Genomic DNA, 22,875 nt, shown 5'->3' on the forward strand with positions numbered 1-22,875 from the left:
GCTTTATTGAACAGTAGGGGTTTTGAGGGGGAGAGTTTGTCAAGACATTAGTCTTGACCTCCATGGCCAACTGAAGATCAAGGACCTTGGCTGCCATCCGCACCACCATAGCGACTGACGCTCCATCCTCCATAGCCATTGTAGGGGGAGAAAGCATACCAGTAACTAGAGAAGTATCTAATCCACTAGCTTCACCGAGTTCCTCACACCAGTCCATATTAGATTTTTGATAGGGCTGGTATTCTTCAGGGGCCAGCGAATCCTCCCATTATTCTCCAAGTCCTAGCACATAGGAATAGGCTCAGGCTCCGACCTGGAATGATTGGCCCCAAACAGCACCAAAAGCAACGTCAATTGACGCTCCTGCAGGTCCATATCAGAGTCAGGGATTTGAGTATGTGCGGTGCCGCCAGTGGGCACCGGGAGCATCGGCATCGGGACCGGCATTGGGGAAGATCAAGGTGGCACAACCTGTGCCGGTTCAGATCCAGAAAAAGATCTTCGTGGCTTGACTGGAGCACAGGCTGAAACAGCCAACAAAAAACAGAAGGGGCCCCTGCTGATCCTCCAGGCATGAAGGCACATTGGAGGGGTTGGCCCGCACAAAAATGAAGTGGGTGGCCTCATAGAATTCCTTCAGTTGGGCGGGGGTCACTCTTGCACCCGGGAAGTCTGGAAGGCGCAGAGTTGGTCCAGGCACAGATTCTACATCGGAACAAAGCCTTGATGAATGACGCATCCTTGTTGGCCAACAGACACAGTGATGTCAAAGATCTCTTCAACTTCTTCTTGTGACTAGCCTTACCCGAGTGGCCCAATGACTTGGAGTGCGATGAGGATCTCAGACTTCATGACCACTCCCGGGCTCTTCCTCTAGACTGGGGCCTCAAACATCACGGCATCGCACACCAAGCAGCCCCCAGAAGCTTGAGGGAGCACACCAGCAAGGCCTTCTGACTCATGGCGCAGCAGTCAGAGCACGACTTGGGGTCGTGGTTGCGATCAAGACACCAAAAGCATAAAAAGTGCGAGTCAGTCACTGACATCAGTCGATGACAGGTGACACAGAGCCTAAAGCCGGCCTTATTTGATGACATCCCTGCCACACCAGGAGGAAAACCTCAAAAACAGACTTGAAAAAACGTTGAAAAAATTCAGTCAAAAAATGACTGACAGGGTAGCTGTTCTCTAGATCAGCGCTGGCTGGCAAGGAAAGAAAAGAACTGACGTTGGTGCGCCTAAGTAGTGCTCATATAGGTGCTGCAGATGCCACCAACAGTGCACACAGAGCCGAACAGTTCCACCTACTGGCCCAGAGGGGCACTGCTCACCAAAAATCTTCCAAATCCAGTCTGATGCCTGGGGAAATTCTAAGGTAAAGAATCTGCAACTAGAAGACTCTATCAGATGCAAAGCCTTAGCAACTGTAGGCCAGCCCTAGCTTTCCTACAACAGCTGCAATCTAGTGACATTTGTGTTGCAGTTTGTTTGGCAGTTTTAACTTGATTTAAATATGCTTTTAGCACTCACAATTGCTTTTATTGACTATTATGAACCTGGGTCCAAACTTTGAGACGGTTATTTTATTGTGTAAGACACATCTTTCACTACTTCTTTACTTATGGACATACTTATTTGCTTGATACATAATTGTACATCTATGGCTTTTATTAAAGAATACCAAATTAAATTAATTAAATGAAGGAAAATGAATTAAGGTTGGCACATGCAGAGATGAGTTTTTCTTTAGAACAAAAGCAATTTCTTTTCAGTCTGGGACGTAGATTTGTTTTCAAACTTCCCTACATCCAGTCCCTAGCGAGCCTAATCTGCTTGGTGTGTCCGAACTGCGCTCCATCATGGTTGGCCTCAAATTGCACCTAGATCCAAGTCTACTGTGACCACTGACCACCTCTGGCACTTTACATATTTTGACGCTTTATTCACTTAGATTTTAACAATTCATTTTGTTATCTTGGAGTAATTTGGTTTATTAAATGTTACTCTAGTTCTGGAAATCAGAGTGGAGTTTTTATTGTGTTTTGTTTTCAAGGTTTTAACTGTTTGGATACCTTTAAATGCTTTACTATTTTTCTCTAAGTATGGGCAGTCTTCTCTGTGCTACAGCTACCAGGGGCTGTGCTCAGGTATAAATTACTGAACCTTTGACTGGACATCGCAAAATACTGACTTTATTACTTGTTGTGGACAGCTATCCACCTCACCTAATAAACCACTGTTTTACAGTTAGCAGGTAGTTTAGTCTGCATGTGACTAGGAAGGTGTTTATAGTCAGACAAAAACGTTTATTATATTAAGTTCCATAATCTTAAATAGGAGATTACAATGATTTACATTGACTTGGATTATGATTTAAGGAAATTATTGAGCGCTTACAGATTATTGTTCCTATAGAGTTGACAAAGAATTGAATAGTTATGGTTCATCTGCCTGGTGGTCTCACCAGTGTCCTTCAGGTGTTCAGGAAAGTGATGGGAGTGGGACGACCATTCACAAAGTAAAAAACACAATAGGGGAACACCGCAGGACCCTGGGTGTTGCTGAACAACCACAAAGATGTTCACCCACTACATGGAAAAGAAATACACTGTAACGGATTACCAGTGGGTGGTCCTTGATATATAAGACATCCAATTGCGAAAAAATATTTTTTTAAAAGGAACAACAATGGGTTTTTAAACTCAATACACAGAACGTAGGCCTGAATGATAATATCCTGTGGGGCCGGTTCACGGTATAAATACCTGGGCACATATACAAGCGTTCTGCTGAGGGGCGCTATAACATGAACAGATCAAGGAGGGGCTCTTCCTTCTATCTTACACCTTGGGTTTACCACATCCTTCCAGTGGGTATTACTCACCAAATTTCCTTTTAATCACTACATCAGACGGATTCTATCACCAAATCTATCTTATGTTTCTTGATGCCTAACATACTGGTGGTGTGAAGCGTTCTGTTTCTTATGATTGTGCCAAATAACATGGAAGCCTAATTCTCTCCTTATATGTTACAGGTATCACAGAATGTAGTACCAAGTAGGTGAAAAGTGTATTTGCGCATGCAGGCTGTGTGAAGTCGCAACACTTTGCTGTTATTGGATAGTCTAACTAGGAGTGGATCAGGGAGAGTAATCCTTTGGTCCTGATGAAAGCCACAGGGAAGGGTGGCTTGAAACATGTAGACCATGTAGAAAGAAGGGTCATTAAAATCACACACACTTTCTACAATTCTTGCCTTTTTAATCATATCGTCTGGAGGATGGAATAAAGCATAGCTTCCCTACCCCGCAGGTATGTTTAATTCACAATAAAACCCCTCCACCTCCTATTTACCATTTGGTGTATACCGTCCAGTGCTCCTGTGTATCTCACAGGTACCAGCACGCCTGTTCCACAGTGGAACGGGAATAACCCTATGATGAAGCATGCCACCAAGTGGCAACCCTTGTGGGTGAGGGTTATACAAAAAGATGCTTGCACTTGTTGTCCCTGTAGGAGGTTTAGCACACACTATGGAGTAGGGCCCCAGTTTTTTGGATGTAAAGGACTGGAAAATCTAGAAAAAAACACAGCAATCATGTTAACCAACTACTCTTCCTATATGTTTAATCAACAGATTAAATGTGCTGCGGCCAATGTTCTGCGTGAAGCCTGGCTCGTACACAAACATGCCAAGAGGAAGGAACCAGCAAGTGTGAGACAGCACCAGCGGTACCTACTAAGAGCTATTCACACGTGAGTATATCTGAATGTACTATACACAATGACCTTTATTTGCACCTCACTCCGGCGCGCCCCTAATCCAAAGCCAGACCACGTCCACAGGCACCAAATGTATCATGTTGTGAAGCAGATTATATCCATCAGCTGGAGAAGGAGTGCTTGAATCCAGCACCAAAATATCCAACTGTACTAACATTTCCAACTCCACTTCCTACTACATCAAGGTAGCAGATGCTCCTCTGAAATGACCAACTGTTTTGATTGTGTCATCCACGGCAAAGAGAACCAGTAGAGTATAGTGCCAAAGGGTGGAAAATAATTCAAAGGCATACAGATAAAAGCTGTAGAGCAGTCCTTCCAAAATATTTTAGAACCACAACCTAACTTTCAAAACAACAAACTTTTGTGATCCACCCAGCTTTAATCTACATGAGGTGGGTAATGTCACTATAGCATTGTGTAGTAGAAGGCGGGAGGGGAGGCGGGAGGGAGGGTGGCAGGAGAAAGGCGGGGGAGCGGGAAGACCGAGAGCCAAAATAATGCCCAATGATCTAAAAGGAAGCCACTAAGCAACAAAAAGCCAACAAAGAGCTAGTAAAAGAAATATTACAAAACACTAAAACCAACAACACAAGTGCAAGAATGGCAGCAAAATATGAAACTACCAGTACCTCCCCTACCAGCCCCTTCCACCTCCAAGACTATATTATATATGTAGGGCATACACAGCAGGTGAGTCAAAGGAAGCTCCTCTGCACCTGGACCGTGCCCAGTTCCAGGAAACTTGGCCCAACTCATCCCCCCGGAAGTATCTATCTGCAGAGCTCTTCACACTCAACCCAGGACACAACATCAATTGCCACCTTGCATCACCGCCTCACACAAAAGGCCCTTTCTCCTGCATCCACTGTTGATGCTCCTCAATCCCAGCTACATCCGCCACCAACACCCTGGCACCAGCACTCAACAAAATAGCCCCGGAACGACTCAGATGCCTCCTGATAAATGCCAGATCTTTCTGCAAACATGCAACCGAAGTCTGGAACACCATCTCCACCCTCAACATTGCCTTCATCAAAGAAACCTGTCTCACCCCGGCATCAGCCCCAGACTTTGCCACAGCCACACCCCAGGCTCCAAAATGAAACATCATGACCGCACTAACAGACACGGAGGGGGCAGTGCCATCATACACAAGGAATTCATCACCTGTACTGTCAACAAAAACATAATCTCGCTGATCATGGAACACATGAATTTCCAACTCCACACCAATGACAACACCATAATGAAAGGCGCTGTTGCATACAGACCACTGGACCCGAGGACTGACCTCAGCAACAACATCGCGGAATTCATCACCCCGCTCGCCATTGAATCCAAACACTGCATTTTCCTGCAAGACCTCATTTTCCATTGCAATGACACCACTGGCACCAACTCCATTAAAGGCCTAGCACGACTACACAACATTGTCCTCAAGCAGATGGTTACAGACCCACCACACAAAGTAGGACACACATTGAACCCAATCTTCATCTCTAGCAACAAAAGTCAGGTACAGCCACACCTTGGGATTCACCTGGTCGGACCACTCCATCATACACTTCACCATCACCGCAACCCACCGCCCTGCCCCGAACAACCACAACGCCCCCTCAGGTGGCTGGTCCAAGGTCACACATCAGCTCTGGACCAACTCCCTCAGCACCACACAACCTGATGACAAAACCAGTGTGGATCAGGCTGTACAGAACTGCAACAACTGGATAACCAGAGCAGCCGATCAGAAAGCCCCAGTCAAAAAAGCCAAGATCTGCAATACCACCAAGCAAGCCAGCTGGTACACCTTAGATCTTAGGAAGGCAAAACGCAACTGCCAACAACTAGAGAGAAGATGGCGCACCAGTAAGAACCCCTCTGACCAATCCACTATCAAAAAAGCCCTCAACGCAAACCACCACTAGATCATATCCACCAAAAAAGTCTCCCTAGCCCACTGAATCGAATCAGTTACCAACCAGACCAAAGAGCTCTTCACCATCGTCAGATAATTTGCATGCCCATCAGATGTCCAAAACTCCAACTCTCTGTAGGAAAGTGCCCGTTTTGGCATGATTACCCCCCACTGAGAGTCAGATGTACGTACCTTTTTTCTTGTTGCAAACGGCCCGATTCACAGAATCGGGCCATTTGCGACAAGAAAAAAGCATTTTGGTATGTACAGACCCTATTTTGCGATTTGTAAGTCTATTTAGGCGCTCCCTTCCTAATTGCGAGTCGCAGTGCGATGTAGGATTGTTTTGTGACCGTGAATGCGGTCACAAAACAATCGCAGTTAGCACCAATTTTAAATTGGTGCTACGCGTTCGTAAACGGAGAGGGGTCCCCAGGGGACCCCTCCCCCTGTGTGAATGGTAGCGAAAATAGGACCACTGCCTGCTCTGAAAAAATGAAAATAATTTTTTTCATTTTTGTTTTTGGAATTTCCTTTAAGGAAAACGGGCTGCATTTTAAAAAAAACTGCTTTATTTAAAAGCAGTCACAGACATGGTGGTCTGCTGTCCCCAGCAGGCCACCATCCCTGTGAGGGCGGCTATTCCCAATGGGGTCGCAAATTGCGACCTACTTCATGAATATTTATGAGGTAGGTAATTTGCAACCTATTGGGAATCGCAAACAGTGTCTGTGACACTGTTGTACATCAGGTTTTGTGACTCACAATTTGCGAGTCTCAAAACCTAATATTCGTACATGTGGCCGGAGTCCCTTGTAAAAGGTTTCAGTGGTACCAAGGGCTCTGTGACCAGGGAGGGTCCCTAAGGACTGCAGCATGTATTGTGCCACCCTAAGGGACCCCTCGCCAAGCACATGCACACTGGCATTGCAACTTGTATGTGTTGGTGGGGAGAAAAAGATAAAGGCAACATGGCATCCCTTTCATGGTGTCATGCCCAGAAACCACTGTCTGTGGCATAGGTAAGCCACCCTCTAGCAGGCCTTACAGCCCTAAGGCAGGGTGCACTATGCCACAGGTGAGAGCATATCTGCATGAGCAATATGCCCCTACAGTGTCTAAGTCCATTCTTAGACATTGAAAGTGCAGGGTGGCTATATTCAGTACATAGGCTGGGAGTTTGTTATTATGAACTCCACAGCTCCATGATGGTTTCACTGAAGACTGGAAAGTTTGGTATCACACTTCTCAGCTCAATAAACCCACACTGATGCCAGTGTTGGATTTATTGTAAAATGCACACAGAGGGCATCTTAGAGATGCTCCCTGTATTTTACCCAACCCTTCAGTGCAGGACTGACCAATCTGTGCCAGCCTACCACTAACAGACATGTTTCTGACCCCATGGGTGAGGGCCTTTGTGCTCTCTGGGGTCTGAAACAAAGCTTGCTCTGGGTGGAGATGCTTTGCACCTCCCCCCTGCAGGAACTGTAACACTTGGCGGTGAGCCTCAAAGAAGGCTCAAGCCTCCTGTTACCGTGCCCCAGGGGACTCCAGCTAGTGGCCCGCCCTCTGGACCAGGCTCCACGTTTGGCGGCAGGTCTGCCGGTAAAGTTAGGTAAAACAAGTAGGAGTGACCACTGCAGCTCGGATCACCCCTAAGGTGTCCAGAGCTGAAGTGACCCCCTCCTTGCAGAATCCTCCATCTTGGTTTGGAGGACGGACCAATAGGGATAGGAATATGCCCCTCTCCCCAAAGGGAGTGGGCATAGGAAGGGTGTAGCCACCCTTAGGGACAGTAGCCATTGGTTACTGCCCTCTGGCTCCTGTAATGCCCCTAAATCTAGTATTTAGGGGCACCCCTGAACCTTATTCATCAGATTCCTGGCAACCTCAAGAAGAAAGAAGGTTTGCAAAGCCGACCCCAGCAGTGAAGACTAGGCGACAACTGACTTGGTCCTAGCCCTACCGGCCTGTCTGTAGCTTCAAGACTCCTACTCCAAAAAGGCAACACATCATGCAGGACTAGAGACCTCTAGAAACCCCCAGAGGACTACCTGCCCAGCAGAGGACCAAGAACTCCAGAGGAAAGCGGACCTGTCCAGAGAAACCCTCCAAAAGAACTCCAGGACGGCCCCGGATCCACAAGCCCTGCCCACTCTGAACCCACTGGCCACCGCTCCAGAAAAGGTCCCCAGGCAATTTTGACCTGGAGTCCACCCTGGGTTGACCCCTCCTGGCCAACACAACAATGCATGCAGCCTGAATCCAGAGGACCCCCCTGGCTGCAACCAGATCTGACGAAGATTCCTGATGCCCCAGTGGCCCCCTGCACCTTCAGGCCCCTTGCCTCCGATTGACGGTCCAGCAGCGTCCAGCGGGCGCTTCTCCTGCCTATTCAACCTTTGGTTTCCCAAACCAACTCCCTGGACCCAGCCTGCAGCATCTTTTGTGACCTCCGGGGTCCCCCTGTTGAAAAGAGTTGGGCACCCAGCTCTGTGTTTGCACCCTGCACCCGGCCATCCCATTGCTACCCAGGGTGTGTGTTTGGTGTAGACCTGTGGCCTCCCTGGTCTGACCTAAACTCTCTAGGCCTGTGTCCTCGAACCGCAGGTACTTAACTGGAATCTTCTTTCTACTGAGCACCCCGGGCCTCATAGGATTCCATTGAAACCCCAATGCCAACTTTGACCTCTGCACCCAGCCGGCCCGTGTTGCTGGTGGTGCACCTTTGGGGTCAGCCTAAAAACTTTGTCCTGTTGACATCCTAACCCCGAAGACTGGAATCGTAAGTTGTGTACTTACCTGCTAACTGTGCTAACATTTCCCCACCCTCAGGACTCTATTGACTTCTATTATAAATTGCACTGTGTCAACTTTTGAAATAGAAAAGTGTTACTTATTTGTAAACTGCTTTATCTGCAAACATCAAACAAAGTACATTTGATACATATGCTTGATACCTATTTACAGCTGTACTTACCTGCAACAAAGATCTTCTGGTTCTAATAATAAAGTAACAAAATATATTTTTGTTATGTAAAAACAACTGGCCTGGAGTTAGTCATTGAGTGTGTGACTCATTTCTTGGCTTTGTACTACTACAAAAGAGAGCATTAGTATTATCTACTTTAGCCTCTGTTAAGCTTCTGGGAAACCCTAGGACTCTACACACCATACCTCATTTTGGTATAGTATATACAGAGACAACTTCCTACACCCTTCTCTCTGGAAACTCTGAGAGGCCCTTGCTGAACACTTCCACAACAAGATAGATGCCATCTACAAAAACGTCGACCCCCAACCAATGGAACCCCCCATTTTCCCATCCACAGACATCGCCAACCACCTGCTCGCCGCAAGGGAACAGCTCAGCACACCGACCACTGCCATCATCATGACCTCCATCCACTCGGGGGCACCAACCGTCCCCAGCCCCCACAGAATTCAACCTCGGAAGAGACAAGATCATCTACAGCTCACCACCATCATCAATACCTCGCTCACCACAGCCACCTACCCAGATGCCTTGTAACATGCCGAAATCAGAACCCTCCTCAAGAAACCCTCTGCAGACCCCCAACAAGTTGCAAAACTGCCACCCCATCTCCTTGCTCCCTTTCCACACTAAAGTCCTGGAGAAGGCCATCAACCTCCAACTCACTGAACACCTGGAGAAAAACAACCTGCTAGACCCACCCCAATCAGGTTTCAGAGCCAATCACAGCACTGAGACAGCTCTAATCGCCGCAACGGACAACATCTGTGCTCTATTTGATCGAGGGAAAGCAGCCGCCCTGATCCTACTTGACCTCTGTGCCGCCTTTGACACCGTCTCTCACCACACACTCATCGATCAACTACGCCAAATTGGGATTATTCACAACACATTCAGGTGGATGGCAGCCTTTTTCACCGGACGCACCCAGAGAGGCCACCTCACCCCATTCACCTCGCAAGCCAAGCATCTGTTGCATTCTCCAAGGATCCTCACTCAGCCTAACTGTCTTTAACATTTACATGGCACTGCTAGCAGACATTGTGAGAGCACACGACATCAACATCATTTCCTACGCCGCCGACACACAACTCATCCTCTCGCTCCCAACAGACTTCCCAGATGAAGATAAATTTCCACAACTGCATGAAGAACATTTCCACTGGGCTGAGGGACAACTGCCTGAAACTCAATACAGACAAAATGGAGGTGCTTATCTTCCGCAGAGACTCAACATTCTGGAGAGATTCCTGGTGGCCAGGGGAACTCGGACCAGCCCCGACACCGAGGGATCACAGCCAGAATCTCAGCATAATCCTCGACAGCAAACTCTTCATGAGACAACAGGTCAACACCATCTCCTCAGCCTGTTTCCACATGCTCCACGGGATTTTCATATGGGTCCCCCTGGACACAAGGAAGACAGTGACGTAGGCCCTCATCACCAGCCGCCTGGACTATGGCAATGCACTTTAGGCGGGCCCCACCTCCGAACTCCTGCAGTGACTCCAAACAATCCAGAACGCAGCAGCCAGACCGATCCTCAGGCGGCCCAAGACAGCCCACGTAACTATGCATCAGAAGAACCTCGACTGGCTCCAGATCCACAAGAGATGTCTTTTCAAACTCCTGACCCGCGCCTACAAAGCCTTCCACAATCTAGGATCCACCTACCTTAACCACCGGCTCCACCTCCACCAACCACACAGGAACCTCCACTCTGCACACCTCGCACTTGTAAAAATACCACACATATGCCACTGCCGCACAGGAGGGCGCTCCTTCTCCCACCAAGCATCCAATACCTGGAATGCCCTCCCCCTCCAAGTCCGCACTGCGCCATCACTGCTCCACTTCAGTAAGGGACTGAAAACCTGGCTTTTCGAATGACACCTGCAGCAAGTGCCTATATACCCTCAAATACTGTATGATTGATTGATTGAAGGTTTTTACATTTCATTTTGTTAAAAACAAATGACCTCCTACAGCCTTTTAATTCATACCCCCGTACTCCAGCAAGATTATCACAAAATGTACTTTACTTTTCTTTCTCAAAGTGCTGAGAGGAGTTAAAAAACACCAAACACCTATTTGTCAGAAGACATAGCCTGCTATTTGAGCTCTGTCTTTGAAGCGGAGCAATTTTGATAAAATAAATACAGAATTCAAAGCCATCTTTATTTATTGCTTGGACTTTTGTCATCCACAGAAATTTGGCTGGACACCCAACAGTGGTTTACGATCCAGAGTTTAAGAAACACTGATGTAGAGAATGTATTTTCCATGAAAAGGACTGTACAACACTGTGCCTAATGAAAGTGAATTATTTCGATACAATGTAGCATTGTAGTGATTTTCTTTTCCTAAACAAAGACAATTAGCAATGCTTTATTGCCACAAGTACTGGATTATTCCTCAGCAGGAAAGTGTTATAGTGGTTATCTTCACCAAGCCAGAACTCTTTGCCTAGAGGGGGTCTGGTTGTGGCTTATAGGTGCAAAACTTGTGCACAAGAGAAATTCTTCAATCTTTATTTTTGTGGCACTTGCCTTTTTTGCAACCATGCTGACAATGAAATGCATGGAATAAAAGCAGAGGCTGAGGCATTGAAGGATGTTGGAATATAATCGACATCACTAAAAGCCACATGAACATGTTTCTACTAGCAGGTTCTAAATCCTTCAGCTGCAGCAACAACTGTGAGTTTGTGGGGTTCTGATTGAGGGAGTGAAAACCCTTCTCAGACAACAACCACAATCCTTGTCAAGGTGAACCACAAAACTCACTAAATTACCCTGTGTTTAACCCTCTGGTAGCTTGGCACAAAAGCAGTCAGGTTTAGGCAATATGCAGATTATTTATGCATCACTCATCAGTATTAAGGCAAAAAATCCCTTACCAACTCAGAAAAATAGAGTCAAATATAATAAATAAGACCAAAACACCAAAATTCCAATCAGTAAATAGGAGATATGCAGGTCCAAAGTTTTAAGTAACTATAGCGCCCAAAAGCACAAAGCACCACTTGTGGTTATCTGGTCATGGTAGACTGAGGAAAGTCACAAGTTTAGGCTGACTGTGATGGAGCGCGGGCCTGATACAGGGACGATGTTAGTCCCATTGAAAAAGTTACCTTCTCATAATCCGGTGCAAATAGTTGTCGTGGAAGAGACTGGGAGGAGCACAGAGAGCGTTGTGGATGGTTGTCGCTGTAGCACGAAGAGCAGGCCGGGCGTCGCCGTAGTGTCAAGACCCTGACAGGCATAGTGGATAATCAGTGCTGTAGCTTCACAGTGGTGGTCACCTCAGGCTGCTGTTCCTTAGCGCTAAGTGCAGATCTTCTATTGTCATCGCTGGTAGTCGCTGTAGCACTAAGAGTATGTTCCACCGGACCTCTACGTTGGTCATCGCAGGCGGTGTAGACCAGACTTCCTGTCTAGCATGAGTCATATTCTGAATCTCAGCTCTCCATCCTTGAGGTTGGCAGCTTGCATGCAGGCAATACGGTTGATTGAATCTACCATAACAATGCATTAACAAGTCATAAAACGCTTTTTCTTTGGAAACATGGTCCTAACTATAACTACCTAATGGCACCGCCACTAGATAATATATTATATAAAATAACTTTCTTCTGGCAGGTCTGTTTCCATAGAAAAAGTGTTTTTTGACTTGTGCCTATATCTTTGGCACCATTTGACGAATCTTCTCAAATGTTTTTACAAAAAAAGTGCCCCTGTAATTTTTGTGGCACACAGAAAATTTTGGGGTGATCCGTAAAGCGTGGGCAGATAAAAAAGGGGTGTTAAAAAAGTTGTGTTTCCCATGTTAATTCCTGCAGGACTTTTAGACACGACTACAGCCTGAACCACTGGACGGATTTACCCCAAATTTGGCAGAAAGCTAGCTTTTGGTACACAGATTATGATTCTGCTTATTTGGTGTAAATCCATTCAGTAGTTTACGAGAAATTAAAGAAAATCCAATTTTTTTATCTGGGCTCGCAAACATATTGAGAATATTCGTAAATTTTCACGAATGCGCGCTTAAATAAAAGTGCTGTAATTGGCTGGCCACAACCTGAACAGAAAGTTGTGGCCGCCATTTTATGTTACGGGAGAGAGTCCCTGGGGCTGAAAAAACATATGAAAAGTAGCATAAGGGGTCAAATTATGTGTTTAAAATGATTTTTTCTTCACCATGTGCGATATTCGTAATTAATCGAGCATAATCACGAATAAGCAAACAAAATTTTAAAAATTCACACTCATTCATACACTAATTCATTCACTCATACATGCACTCATTCACACTCCCACTCTGACACTCATACACCCACTCAGACCCACTCATAGACTCCCACACCCACTTTCAGACTCACTTAGACACAATGCACCCTTTCAGACCCACTCATAGACTCCCATACAAACTTTCAGACCCACTCAGACACTTAAGCACCCACTCACAGACCCACTCAGACAATGATGCACCCACTCACGCATCCGCTCACAGACCCACTCAGACACTCGTTCATCTGAGACCCTCATGTACCCACTCACAGTTGCACTCAGACACTGACACACCCACCCATTCACAGACCCACTCAGACACTGACTCACAGACCCACTCAGACCCTCACGCACCCACTCACAGGCCCATTCAGACACTCACTCGCCCACTCAGACCCTCATGTACCCACTCACAGACCCACTCTGACACTGACGCACCCACTCACAGGCCCACTCAGCTAGCACTGGTATTTGCCGTCTCAGGGCTAAATTGTGGGGCATGCATCAGGCTACTATCATCTGGCATACATTTTGGGGTGTGTAGAGGAGGGCACCTCCGGATAGGTCTGGGCACCTGAGTTTGGCCTTCAGGAGCCAAATGTTCTTTCTATTAAACACCTCATCCTCCCGTAGCAGTGGTTAGATTAATGTATAGTAATAAAAATTACTATATGTTAAAAAAACTGAGAAATTCACCAAAAAAATCAAAGGTTACAGGGACGTTATAGTTAGGAAATAGAATTAAAAAAACTGAAATTCACTGAAAAAAACATGTTACAGGGACGTTATAGTTAGGCTCACATTTTAAACGTACAAAACCATAGAAAAAAAACATAGAAATTCACCAGTTAGAGTCATCTCAAATAACTATAACACATGCCCTAAAGTAACTATAACTCGTGCCCCTGCCGTGCACAGTTTTTTTGTAAAAAAAAATGTACTGCAAATATTACATTGATATTGTCAGTAATGTTATCAAAGATGTCATGAGTGCTGTAATTTGTGGGGTAATTAGCAGTGTATGGCAAGGGCGCGAGAAAAGAAGTCCCCCAGCCTCTCAAATGCACGGGCCACCCAGTCCGTATCAGGGTAACCCTTAAAAATCTTTGATAGTGGTGGTTTGTTCTGAATCAAAATGTAATAGTGATAACTCCCCAGCACCAGTTTCTTACAGATCGATGCCCAAACCTTGTGGGCCCCACGAACCATCTTAAAACTGACTTTTTAAAAATAACTGCGTTCAACTTGCCGCAATAGACTACTTCTAGCCACCATCTCAAGCAAAATCTCATATATAGAAGGTATGTAAAAAGCGGACCCATATATTGGAGAGCAGTGGCCCAGTAATATAGGCTAGGAATAAGACCAGATAAACCGTGTGACCACTCTATTCATAGCCAGCAACCTGCTATGCTTGAACTCGAGAGGGATGGCCCGAAAAAGATAAAGGGCCAAACTCTTCCCACCATCAGGCCGCCTGTGCAGCCTGAACTCCGCCGGCACTATTAGGAGTTCACTGCAGGGCCTTAACATTGCAGCCGGCTCCTATTGGAGCCGGCTGCAATGCGACGGTGCAGCGGATGCAGCAGCACCCGTTGCGCATTCCACTGCCCATAATTCGGGCAGTGGAATGCGCGACGGGGCTGTGCATGGCTGCCCCTGCACTACCCATGCCAAGGGCCTTCAGAGTCCCCCATTACGCCAGTCATTCCATGACAGTGTAAACCGCCATGGACAGGCTGGCGGATGGAGACTTATAATCCCCAGGGCAGCGCTGCTTGCAGTGCTGCCCTGGCGGATTACAACCGCCTGAACCGCCATGCTGCAGGCTGGCGGTGTCGGCGGTTGGACCGTGGTGGCTCCGCCACAGTCATAATGTCACGGTCGGACAGACCCTTTGGCGGCGGTCCAACCGTGACCGTGGCGGTTGGGTCATAATGAGCCCCAAAGTATTTTAGGCAAAAAAATTCATCTAGATGATATGACACTGCCCCATAATAGAGGGGTATAGGTTATTTAATCTGATCAGATCTCTATCTGCCTGTTTCAGTACTGGTGCTACATTCATCTCGATCAGCTGGTCTAGCTCTGCTGTTATAGTAACACCTAAGTAGATTGCTTCCTTCATCACCCTATCCTCACTGAGTGCAGCAAAGTGATTGCAAATGACCTGAGTCTTGCTCTGATTGTGCAGGGAATTGCCCAAAGGCCTGCGCTGTTCCTTCTATCTGAGCTAGCGCTTCAGCCGGACAAGGAGTGACAATAGCAATGTTGTCCTCGTAGGTAAGAACTTTAGTGTCCTAGCCATTAATTGGCATAGGGACAATCTAAGAGGGCAGCTCCAGTTTTTGAAGAAAGGGTTCAATATAGAGCGCAAACAACAGAGGGGAGCAAGGACACCCATGCCTTGTACCTCTCTGAATCTTGATCATACCTGACTGCCCCCCACAGATGTATACTAGCGCTAGGGTCTTGATATAAGGCCTGCAGGGCCCTGCTATAACATGGTCCAATACCATATCGGCCCATAATTTGCCATAAGTAGCCCCAGGAAACTCTATCAAATGCCTTTTCTGCCTCTTGCAGAATTAAGGCGATAGGGGTCGCGAACACTGATGCTGCATCAAAAAGCGCTATAACACAGCAAATATGATCGCTCATACCCCTCCCAGGAATAAATCCATGTTGCCATGATGACACTAACTTATTGATAGCTGTCTCATCCATTTGGCCAGAATTTTAGAGTATAATTTAATATCACTATTGATAAGTGTTATCGGCTACTATAAAAGTTAAAATAGTATACTTTCTGTACTACTGAGTGATATTATTTCTAACATATATTAGGTGAGTGGCTGTGGGAATGTGCCCATCTGTGTGTGAGTGTGTCTGTAAGTGGCTGTTTTGGTGAATGAGTGGGTGTGTGAATGGCTTTAAGGGTGAGTGTGTGAGTAGCTGTATGGGTTAATGAGTGGGTGTGTAAGTGGTTGTATTGGTGAGTAAGTGGGTGTGTAAATGGCTCTTTGGTTAGGAGAGTGGCTGTGTGAGTAACTATGGCAGAGTGACTAGGTTTGTGAGTGGCTCTATGGGTCAGTGAGTGGCTGTATGAGTGAGTGAGTGGGTATGTAAGTGGTATATGAGTGAGTGGCTTTGTGAGTGCCTGTATGGGTGAGTGGTTGTGTGAGTAGCTGTATGGGAGAGTTAGTGGCTGTCAGTGGCTGTAATGGTTAGTGAGTGGGTGTGTGAGTGGCTGTATGAGTGAGAGGGTGTCTCAGTAGCTGTATGGGTGAGTGAGTTGTACTGGAGAGTGAGTGGGTGTGTGAGTGAGTGAGTGGAGGTGTGAGTGGCTCTATGGATGAGTGAGTGGGTGTGAGTACTTGTATTGGCCTGTGAATGGGTATGTAAGTGGTTTTGTGGGTGCTTGAGTGGATTTATGAGAGGTTGTATGGGTGTGTGAGTGATTCTGTGGATTATGCCATCAGTGATGTCATTTGAAATGTAATCAGTGATGTTATGGGTGATGTCACTGACCATGTCATGGGTTATGTACTATGTAATGTCATAAGCAGTGCATTGCAGGGGTGTAAGTTATAGTTAGCTCAGGGTAACTATAACAGCTTAATTTCACTGCTTTGGTACGAGTAAAACATGAGCCTAACTATAACATACCTGTAAACTTTGTTTTTTCCAGTGAATTTCCAAGGTTTCTTTATTATATTTCCTAACAATAATGTCCCTGTAACCCGTGGTTGGCGCAGTTTGATGAATCTTCACGATTTGTTTTTAAAATGCAACGCTCACTTCAGTCCCCGGGGAGATGGTGTAAATCAATGCGGGGGGGGCACCCAACCCCACCACTGCCCCATGGACTGCCACCTCCCCGGGGCTTTAAACTAAATCAATGTGGGGGGACAAGCACCCACCCCCCAAAAAGCCCCCAGGGACAGCCACCTCCCCGGGGCAAAGATAGCAATGAATGAAGATGGGGCACGCCCCTCCCCCCCCAGCCCTGAGGACCACCTTCTCCCCGGGGCAAAGATAGCAATGAATGGAGATGGGGCACGCCCCTCCCCCCCCAGCCCTGAGGACCACCTTCTCCCCGGGGCAAAGATTTAGTTGTGGGAAGGGGGTGCTTGGCAACCACCACATCCCAGGGGCTAAAATAGAACAATGAGGGGAATCCATTTCGGCCCGCGGACCACCACCTCCCTGGGGCAATACACATTAGAGGGGGGCCACATTGCCCCCCTCGACAAGCCAATGATGACCCTGGGGACCGCCACCACCCGGGGCTGGCTCCTGCTACGCCCTAGGTGCCCACTCCTGAGATATTTCTGTTTGCTTTCACTTGGCGGGATCTTTGACAGCTCTTGCCAAGTCAGAGCAAACACTTCACTTTCTGCAAGTGAGAGCTGTCAAACAGCTATGTGAGTGGGTGTGTGAATGTCTGAGTGGGTGCATGAGTGTCTGAGTGCATCTATGAGTGGGCGTGTGAGTGTGTGAGCGTGTCAATATCTGTGTGAGTGACTCGTCTACAAAGGAACCTCACCTGCCTTTTTATCCAACAAGAGCCCACAGTTTAGCACAAAATATCTACCTAAGTGGCGTTCTTTCTGCCTCCTTGGGTAAATGTCCACTACGTATTCTACACTACAGCTGCGTAATGGAGCACAAGGAAATGCCACCTGTGACCTTGTGTGCACTTTGGCAATATGATTTTTCCTGGTGCGTCATTATCTAGAAATATGTGATAATATGAATCCTCCTATAGATAGGCCAATTAAACTGCAAAGATGTAAATCTCCACCAAACCAGGGTCCTTCCTGTCATCTATATGATGTAAGTGCTACTTTGTTTCGTGGAGATGTCCTCATATTCCTTGGATTTAAAAACCCGCCACCAAAATCGGCGGCAAATGAACTGGGGGGGGCCTTTGGTAAGCTGTCCATCATCCTCACAAAATGAGGAAGACCTGTGTATACTACTAATATGAACAGGGTGGGCCAAGCAGGCGGAGCTTCCAAGAGATTTGCACATTTGCATACTTGTAGCAATTTAAAGGGAGAACCATAAACTCTGCTCACACCAGGATAGGACACGAAAGAACCCACTCGTCACAGTCACAGAGATTGCCTTCCAATAGTTGAGTGATGCATGCACCCCCACAAAGGATTTCAAATCGTTTTTCAATATGGAATTGCCAAGAAAATACACTTGCTTTGCCTTCACCAACTTAGGAGTTGGAATAATTTGTAATTTACAGAAGTGGAGTTTCAGCTGGGCACCTGCTATGTTTATATTTGTAAGTGCTTCCTGGTGAGGTTTAATTTCTGTGAAATGAGCATCAGGGCCAGAACGGCCCTTGGGACCCCGTCGCCTGAGGCCTGGCTTCAACTTAATAGGGGAGGGGGGCTGTGTGGCCCCCCTTCCTGGGCTGAGCTCAGCCCCAGGGGGCCACATCGCCCTTTGCCTGGCCTCCATTGAATAGTGGTTGAGGGGGGCCCTCCCTGGGCCGATTTCAGCCCTTGGGACCCCTTCCCCCTGCAGCCCAACCTTGTCTGCTGGGTGCCACGAGTTTGCGACAAAATTCTTTTTTGTCCAAGGCGTGGGGAGAAGGTTATTCCTACCCTGTCCCTTTTCTCTTTTTTCTTTAACTTTTCTGTGGGACTCATTTGAAGGTGAGTCCCAAGATGGCTGCCAACACTTCCTGGTTGAAGTGTTGGCAGCCAGTCAGAGCTCTGCATTTCCCTGGATGAGCTTGTTATTCTTCACAAAGTCATCAGTGAGGAACCGCACCCCTAGATATACAAATGCGGATTTCCTTAAATTTCTCAACAACTACTGAACGGATTTACACCAAATAACAAAAAGGACAATCTGTGGACCAAAATCTAGCTTTCTTCCAAATGTGGTGTCATTCTGTCCAGCGGTTCGGACTGCAGTTGTGTTCAAAACTCCTATGGGAATTAACATGGGAAACACACTTTTTTGACCCCCTCCCTTTTTTCTCTGCGCCCCCCTTGACAGATCACCCCCAAACTTTCCATGGTTAACAAGAATTACCGGCACACCTTTTTTGGGGAAACTTTTGTGAAGATCCGTCAAACGCGTCAAGCGGCACCAAAGATATAGGCAAGTCAAAAAACGCTTTTCCTATGGAAACATGGTCCTAACTATATATATATATATATATATATATATATATATATATATATACACACACACACACACAAAACACCTCATTCACAGGAATGATGAACACTTGTAGTGCATCATATCATGAACATATTATTTGACAAAAGGGTGCAGACGTGTTTCGGTGCTAAGCCTTTCTCAATGTCTTAACATTGAGAAAGGCTTAGTGCTGAAACGTGTCTGCACCTGTGAAGGAGGTGTTGTATGTCTATGTGGGTTTCACCACCACAATTGGCGGGCACCCACTGCGTCAGCTTAGGTGAAACACAGAAGATTGGATACACATCTATGTCAAAAAACACTATGGGGGTCATTACGACCCTGGCGGCCGTCGGTACACTGGCGGTAACACCGCCAACAGGCTGCTGGTGTTCCGCCAGTGTATTATGACCGTGGCGCATTAGCCACAGCCATACCCCCAGCCCCTCCAATGGACCGCCAGGCTTCCGCCAGGTGGTCAAAAACCCCCAGGGCAGCGATGCAAGCAGCGCTGCCCTGGGAATTATGAGTCCACAACCGCCAGCCTGGCGGTAAGGGGGACTCGGGGTGCCCCTGGGGGCCCCTGCACTGCCCATGCACTTGCCATGGGCAGTGCAGGGGCCCCCAGGCACAACCCCATCTCGCATTTCACTGCCCGAATTTCGGGAAGTGAAATGCACGACGGGTGCTGCTGCACCCGCTGCACATCAACATTGCCGCCGGCTCAATTATGAGGCAGCTGCAATGTTGATGTGACTTTTCCGCTGGGCCAGCGGACAGAAATGCTGTTTCCGTCCGCTGGCCCAGCGGAAATGTCATAATAGGGAGCTACCAATACCGCCAGTACTAGCGGTATTGTGACGCCTGTGGCTTCTGCACCGAAGTCGTAATGAGGGCCCATATACTTACCTGAAAAATACTTACTTTTGCGTTGTAAAGGCATCTGTGGTAAGGGCAAATGTTTTGTGATATTTTTCATAGTAAAGACATGCATGTTAAAGACCAATGCATGTTTAAGTTTGTGAGGTAAAACCATGCGTGGTTCCAAACGCGTTATAAATGCTATTTCCCAATTAGAGACTATGGGCCTGATTCACAAAAGTAAACTTAGACCACAAGTCTAAGTTTAGACCAAAAGTCTAAATTTAGACCAAAAGTCTAAGTTTACTCGTAGTAAGGTTAGACTTTTGGTTTAAGTTTAGACTTTTGGTCTAAACTTAGACCAAACGTCTAACCTTAGACCAAAAGTCTAACTTTACTCGTAAAGTTCTTTGTAGTTTGGTTGTTTTTATGGCTGCTACCCTCCCCAGCTTTGTAAGGAACGCATAATGCCAGACTGGATCACCTTCTTCCTGCCTCTCGCCCTATAGCAAAAATGGATAATTTTGGTTGTCAGGTTACGAATCTCTAATGTTCAAAGACTTCATTTGAAAACTGACACGTTTTGGTACCTATTTAATTCTCCGATCAGAGGTGACGATAAGGACAGAAGTTGTAAGATGGAAACCAACACACTGTCTGCATAAATGGTCAGATTAAGTAATCCTGCTCTATTTTAACCCCCCCCCCGCCCAACCCCACTAACCCCCCACCCCCAATTACATCTTTGTTCCTATGGCTGAACTGAGAGTGCAAAAAGAGGGGAAATCAAGTACAGTCATTTGCTTTCCACACCAAATATCAACTGTAATAGAGGTTAGGCCAATGAACTTGACAATGGCTTTAGGGAAGCTGTATCCTGCCAACATATATGTCCTTACATTAAGCCCTGCCACAATGCCCCAAGAATTCTCTCCAGAAATCTGCAGCCAACATGGCACTAGGCCTTTTCGGCATCCAGAATGATAAGGTCCACATTTTGCTTCCCGTGCATGACTTTCTCAATTACATGCAGTTTCTTCTGCATTATTACTGATGTGCCGAGACCTTATAAAGTCCAGTAGGTTAGCCACTCATACATACCCCGCGGGTGCCTCCTTAGCGAAGCTAACTTCTTTCGGGCACAGAGTACGTCCTTCTTCACCTTTCCTGCTTGTACTCAAGGGTTATATGTCTCTCTGCTGTCTCCTCAGTGTTTTCCTAGAGAGGACACTTTTAGGATTCCCTGACTGATCCACCTTAGCATCTATCTTCCAACATCTTTCCCTTAAGTCCCATAACCTACCACTGACCAGATGAACAATAGTTTGAAATGATGGCCCCACGGATAGGTAATGATGTTGTACCGAGCAGATTCGTAATTGTGTGGAATTATCTTTGTATCTGTTACTGGGAAAGCTTTATGTTATTTCCTCGAAGATAAATGTAAATTTGGACCCTATTTTCTGTACAATCCATTATTTATGTTAAATGAAATGCACTCTGCTGAGAATTCCACGTGCTCTTTAAAATGGAGGCCCCCTAATGCCTGTGAGTGATCCAAGTCAAGGATCTCCTTCGACAATTGACTGATGAAGGGCAGCAGATCTTGCCCAGTACCCTAAACGTGGTCACTCCTCAATGCCCTATGCAATTCAGGAAAACCTTCAGTCTTTTGGAAATGGACCTCCAAATCCTAATCCTTTCTTTGAAGTGCAGTGTTTTGCTCTTCACGCTTCAGCATGTGGGTACACCTTACGAACTGTTGAACAGAACAATAAACTCCTTAAATTCATGCATGCAAGTTTTTAGATATCAATTTTGTCCCGCTTCACTACCTTGTCATTACTAATTACTGTTTCACTGCACCTGCTGTTACCCTGATCTTGTACAAGATTCCCAAAAGTGTACGTCCTTGAGTGCATGCAGCAGCTGCTGTTGGGTTTCCCATTGGCTCCCACTCGTGTTCCGCCGCAGCCCACGGACCTCCATTAGGTTCAGCACCCCTTTGCTTAAAATTTGCCCCAGGCCTCTTCCTCTGCCTCACGCGCGGCTGAGCCTGTTGGTTGCGCTTATCTTCAGCTCTGTGAATCTACCGCCCACTTCCTTCTAAGGGACCGGCTGGCCCATTGCAAGTGCCCTCTTCAAGCTTCCTGTCTGAGCCCATGGCTCTGTGCTGTCTTCCGCTCATTACTGCTCAAAGAGATCTGTTTGGTAGGTTACCGGCCTCACTACAACTCATTACTGACACTAACTCCACTCCTGAAACTTTCAACCACAAATGATTGATTTCAGATGTCTTTTGACAATCAGTTCAAACTTTTATTGACATTGTAGTTCATTAAACACGAACCAATAAATAGCATAGCATCACTAATTATACTGTAATCTCCAAATAAGCTAATCTTTATAATAGCACAATTCTTAACTGCTAATAAAAAAATGTCCTTTGACACAAACATCTAACAACGTCATTGCTTTCAATAGATTATTTGCTCCATATTTCATTATCATAAGTTTTAAAAATCTCTGTCTTGCCATACATAAAAATAAACAAACCAATAAAATATGGATATTAGTGCATTTTATTCTAATTCCACATTTACAAACCCCACACTTTCATCTAGCCTTGCCATCTCAGGTCAGGCATAAAATTGGTTTAAACAATACTGAATTTAAAAATAGTGAGCCTCGTTTCAGGATTTGGTCAAATGAAAATATAAGGAAAGACTTATGAGCCTTAGGGTGATGCTTACCCAAACGTTTTGCCTCCTGTTATGCTAAATTTGTTTTTGTTGGCCTTAGGACTCTACACACTTTATTACTGCTAACAGTGTTTGTGTTCTCTGCTTA

At 46.3% G+C, this 22,875-nt stretch overlaps 1 protein-coding gene across 2 annotated transcripts in view; it reads left to right on the top strand.

Annotated features, from left to right (window-relative positions):
* KCNN4 (potassium calcium-activated channel subfamily N member 4) overlaps positions 1-22,875 on the top strand; it is a 564,485-nt gene that overhangs the window by 414,651 nt on the left and 126,959 nt on the right. For both annotated transcript variants that reach the window (XM_069201258.1, XM_069201257.1), the window contains exon 6: positions 3,640-3,758. In XM_069201258.1, coding sequence (XP_069057359.1) covers positions 3,640-3,758 — 119 coding nt within the window. The remainder of the gene's footprint in view (positions 1-3,639; positions 3,759-22,875) is intronic.

The sequence above is a fragment of the Pleurodeles waltl genome, chromosome 7 (assembly GCF_031143425.1).
Source record: "Pleurodeles waltl isolate 20211129_DDA chromosome 7, aPleWal1.hap1.20221129, whole genome shotgun sequence".
Classification (NCBI taxonomy): domain Eukaryota; kingdom Metazoa; phylum Chordata; class Amphibia; order Caudata; family Salamandridae; genus Pleurodeles; species Pleurodeles waltl.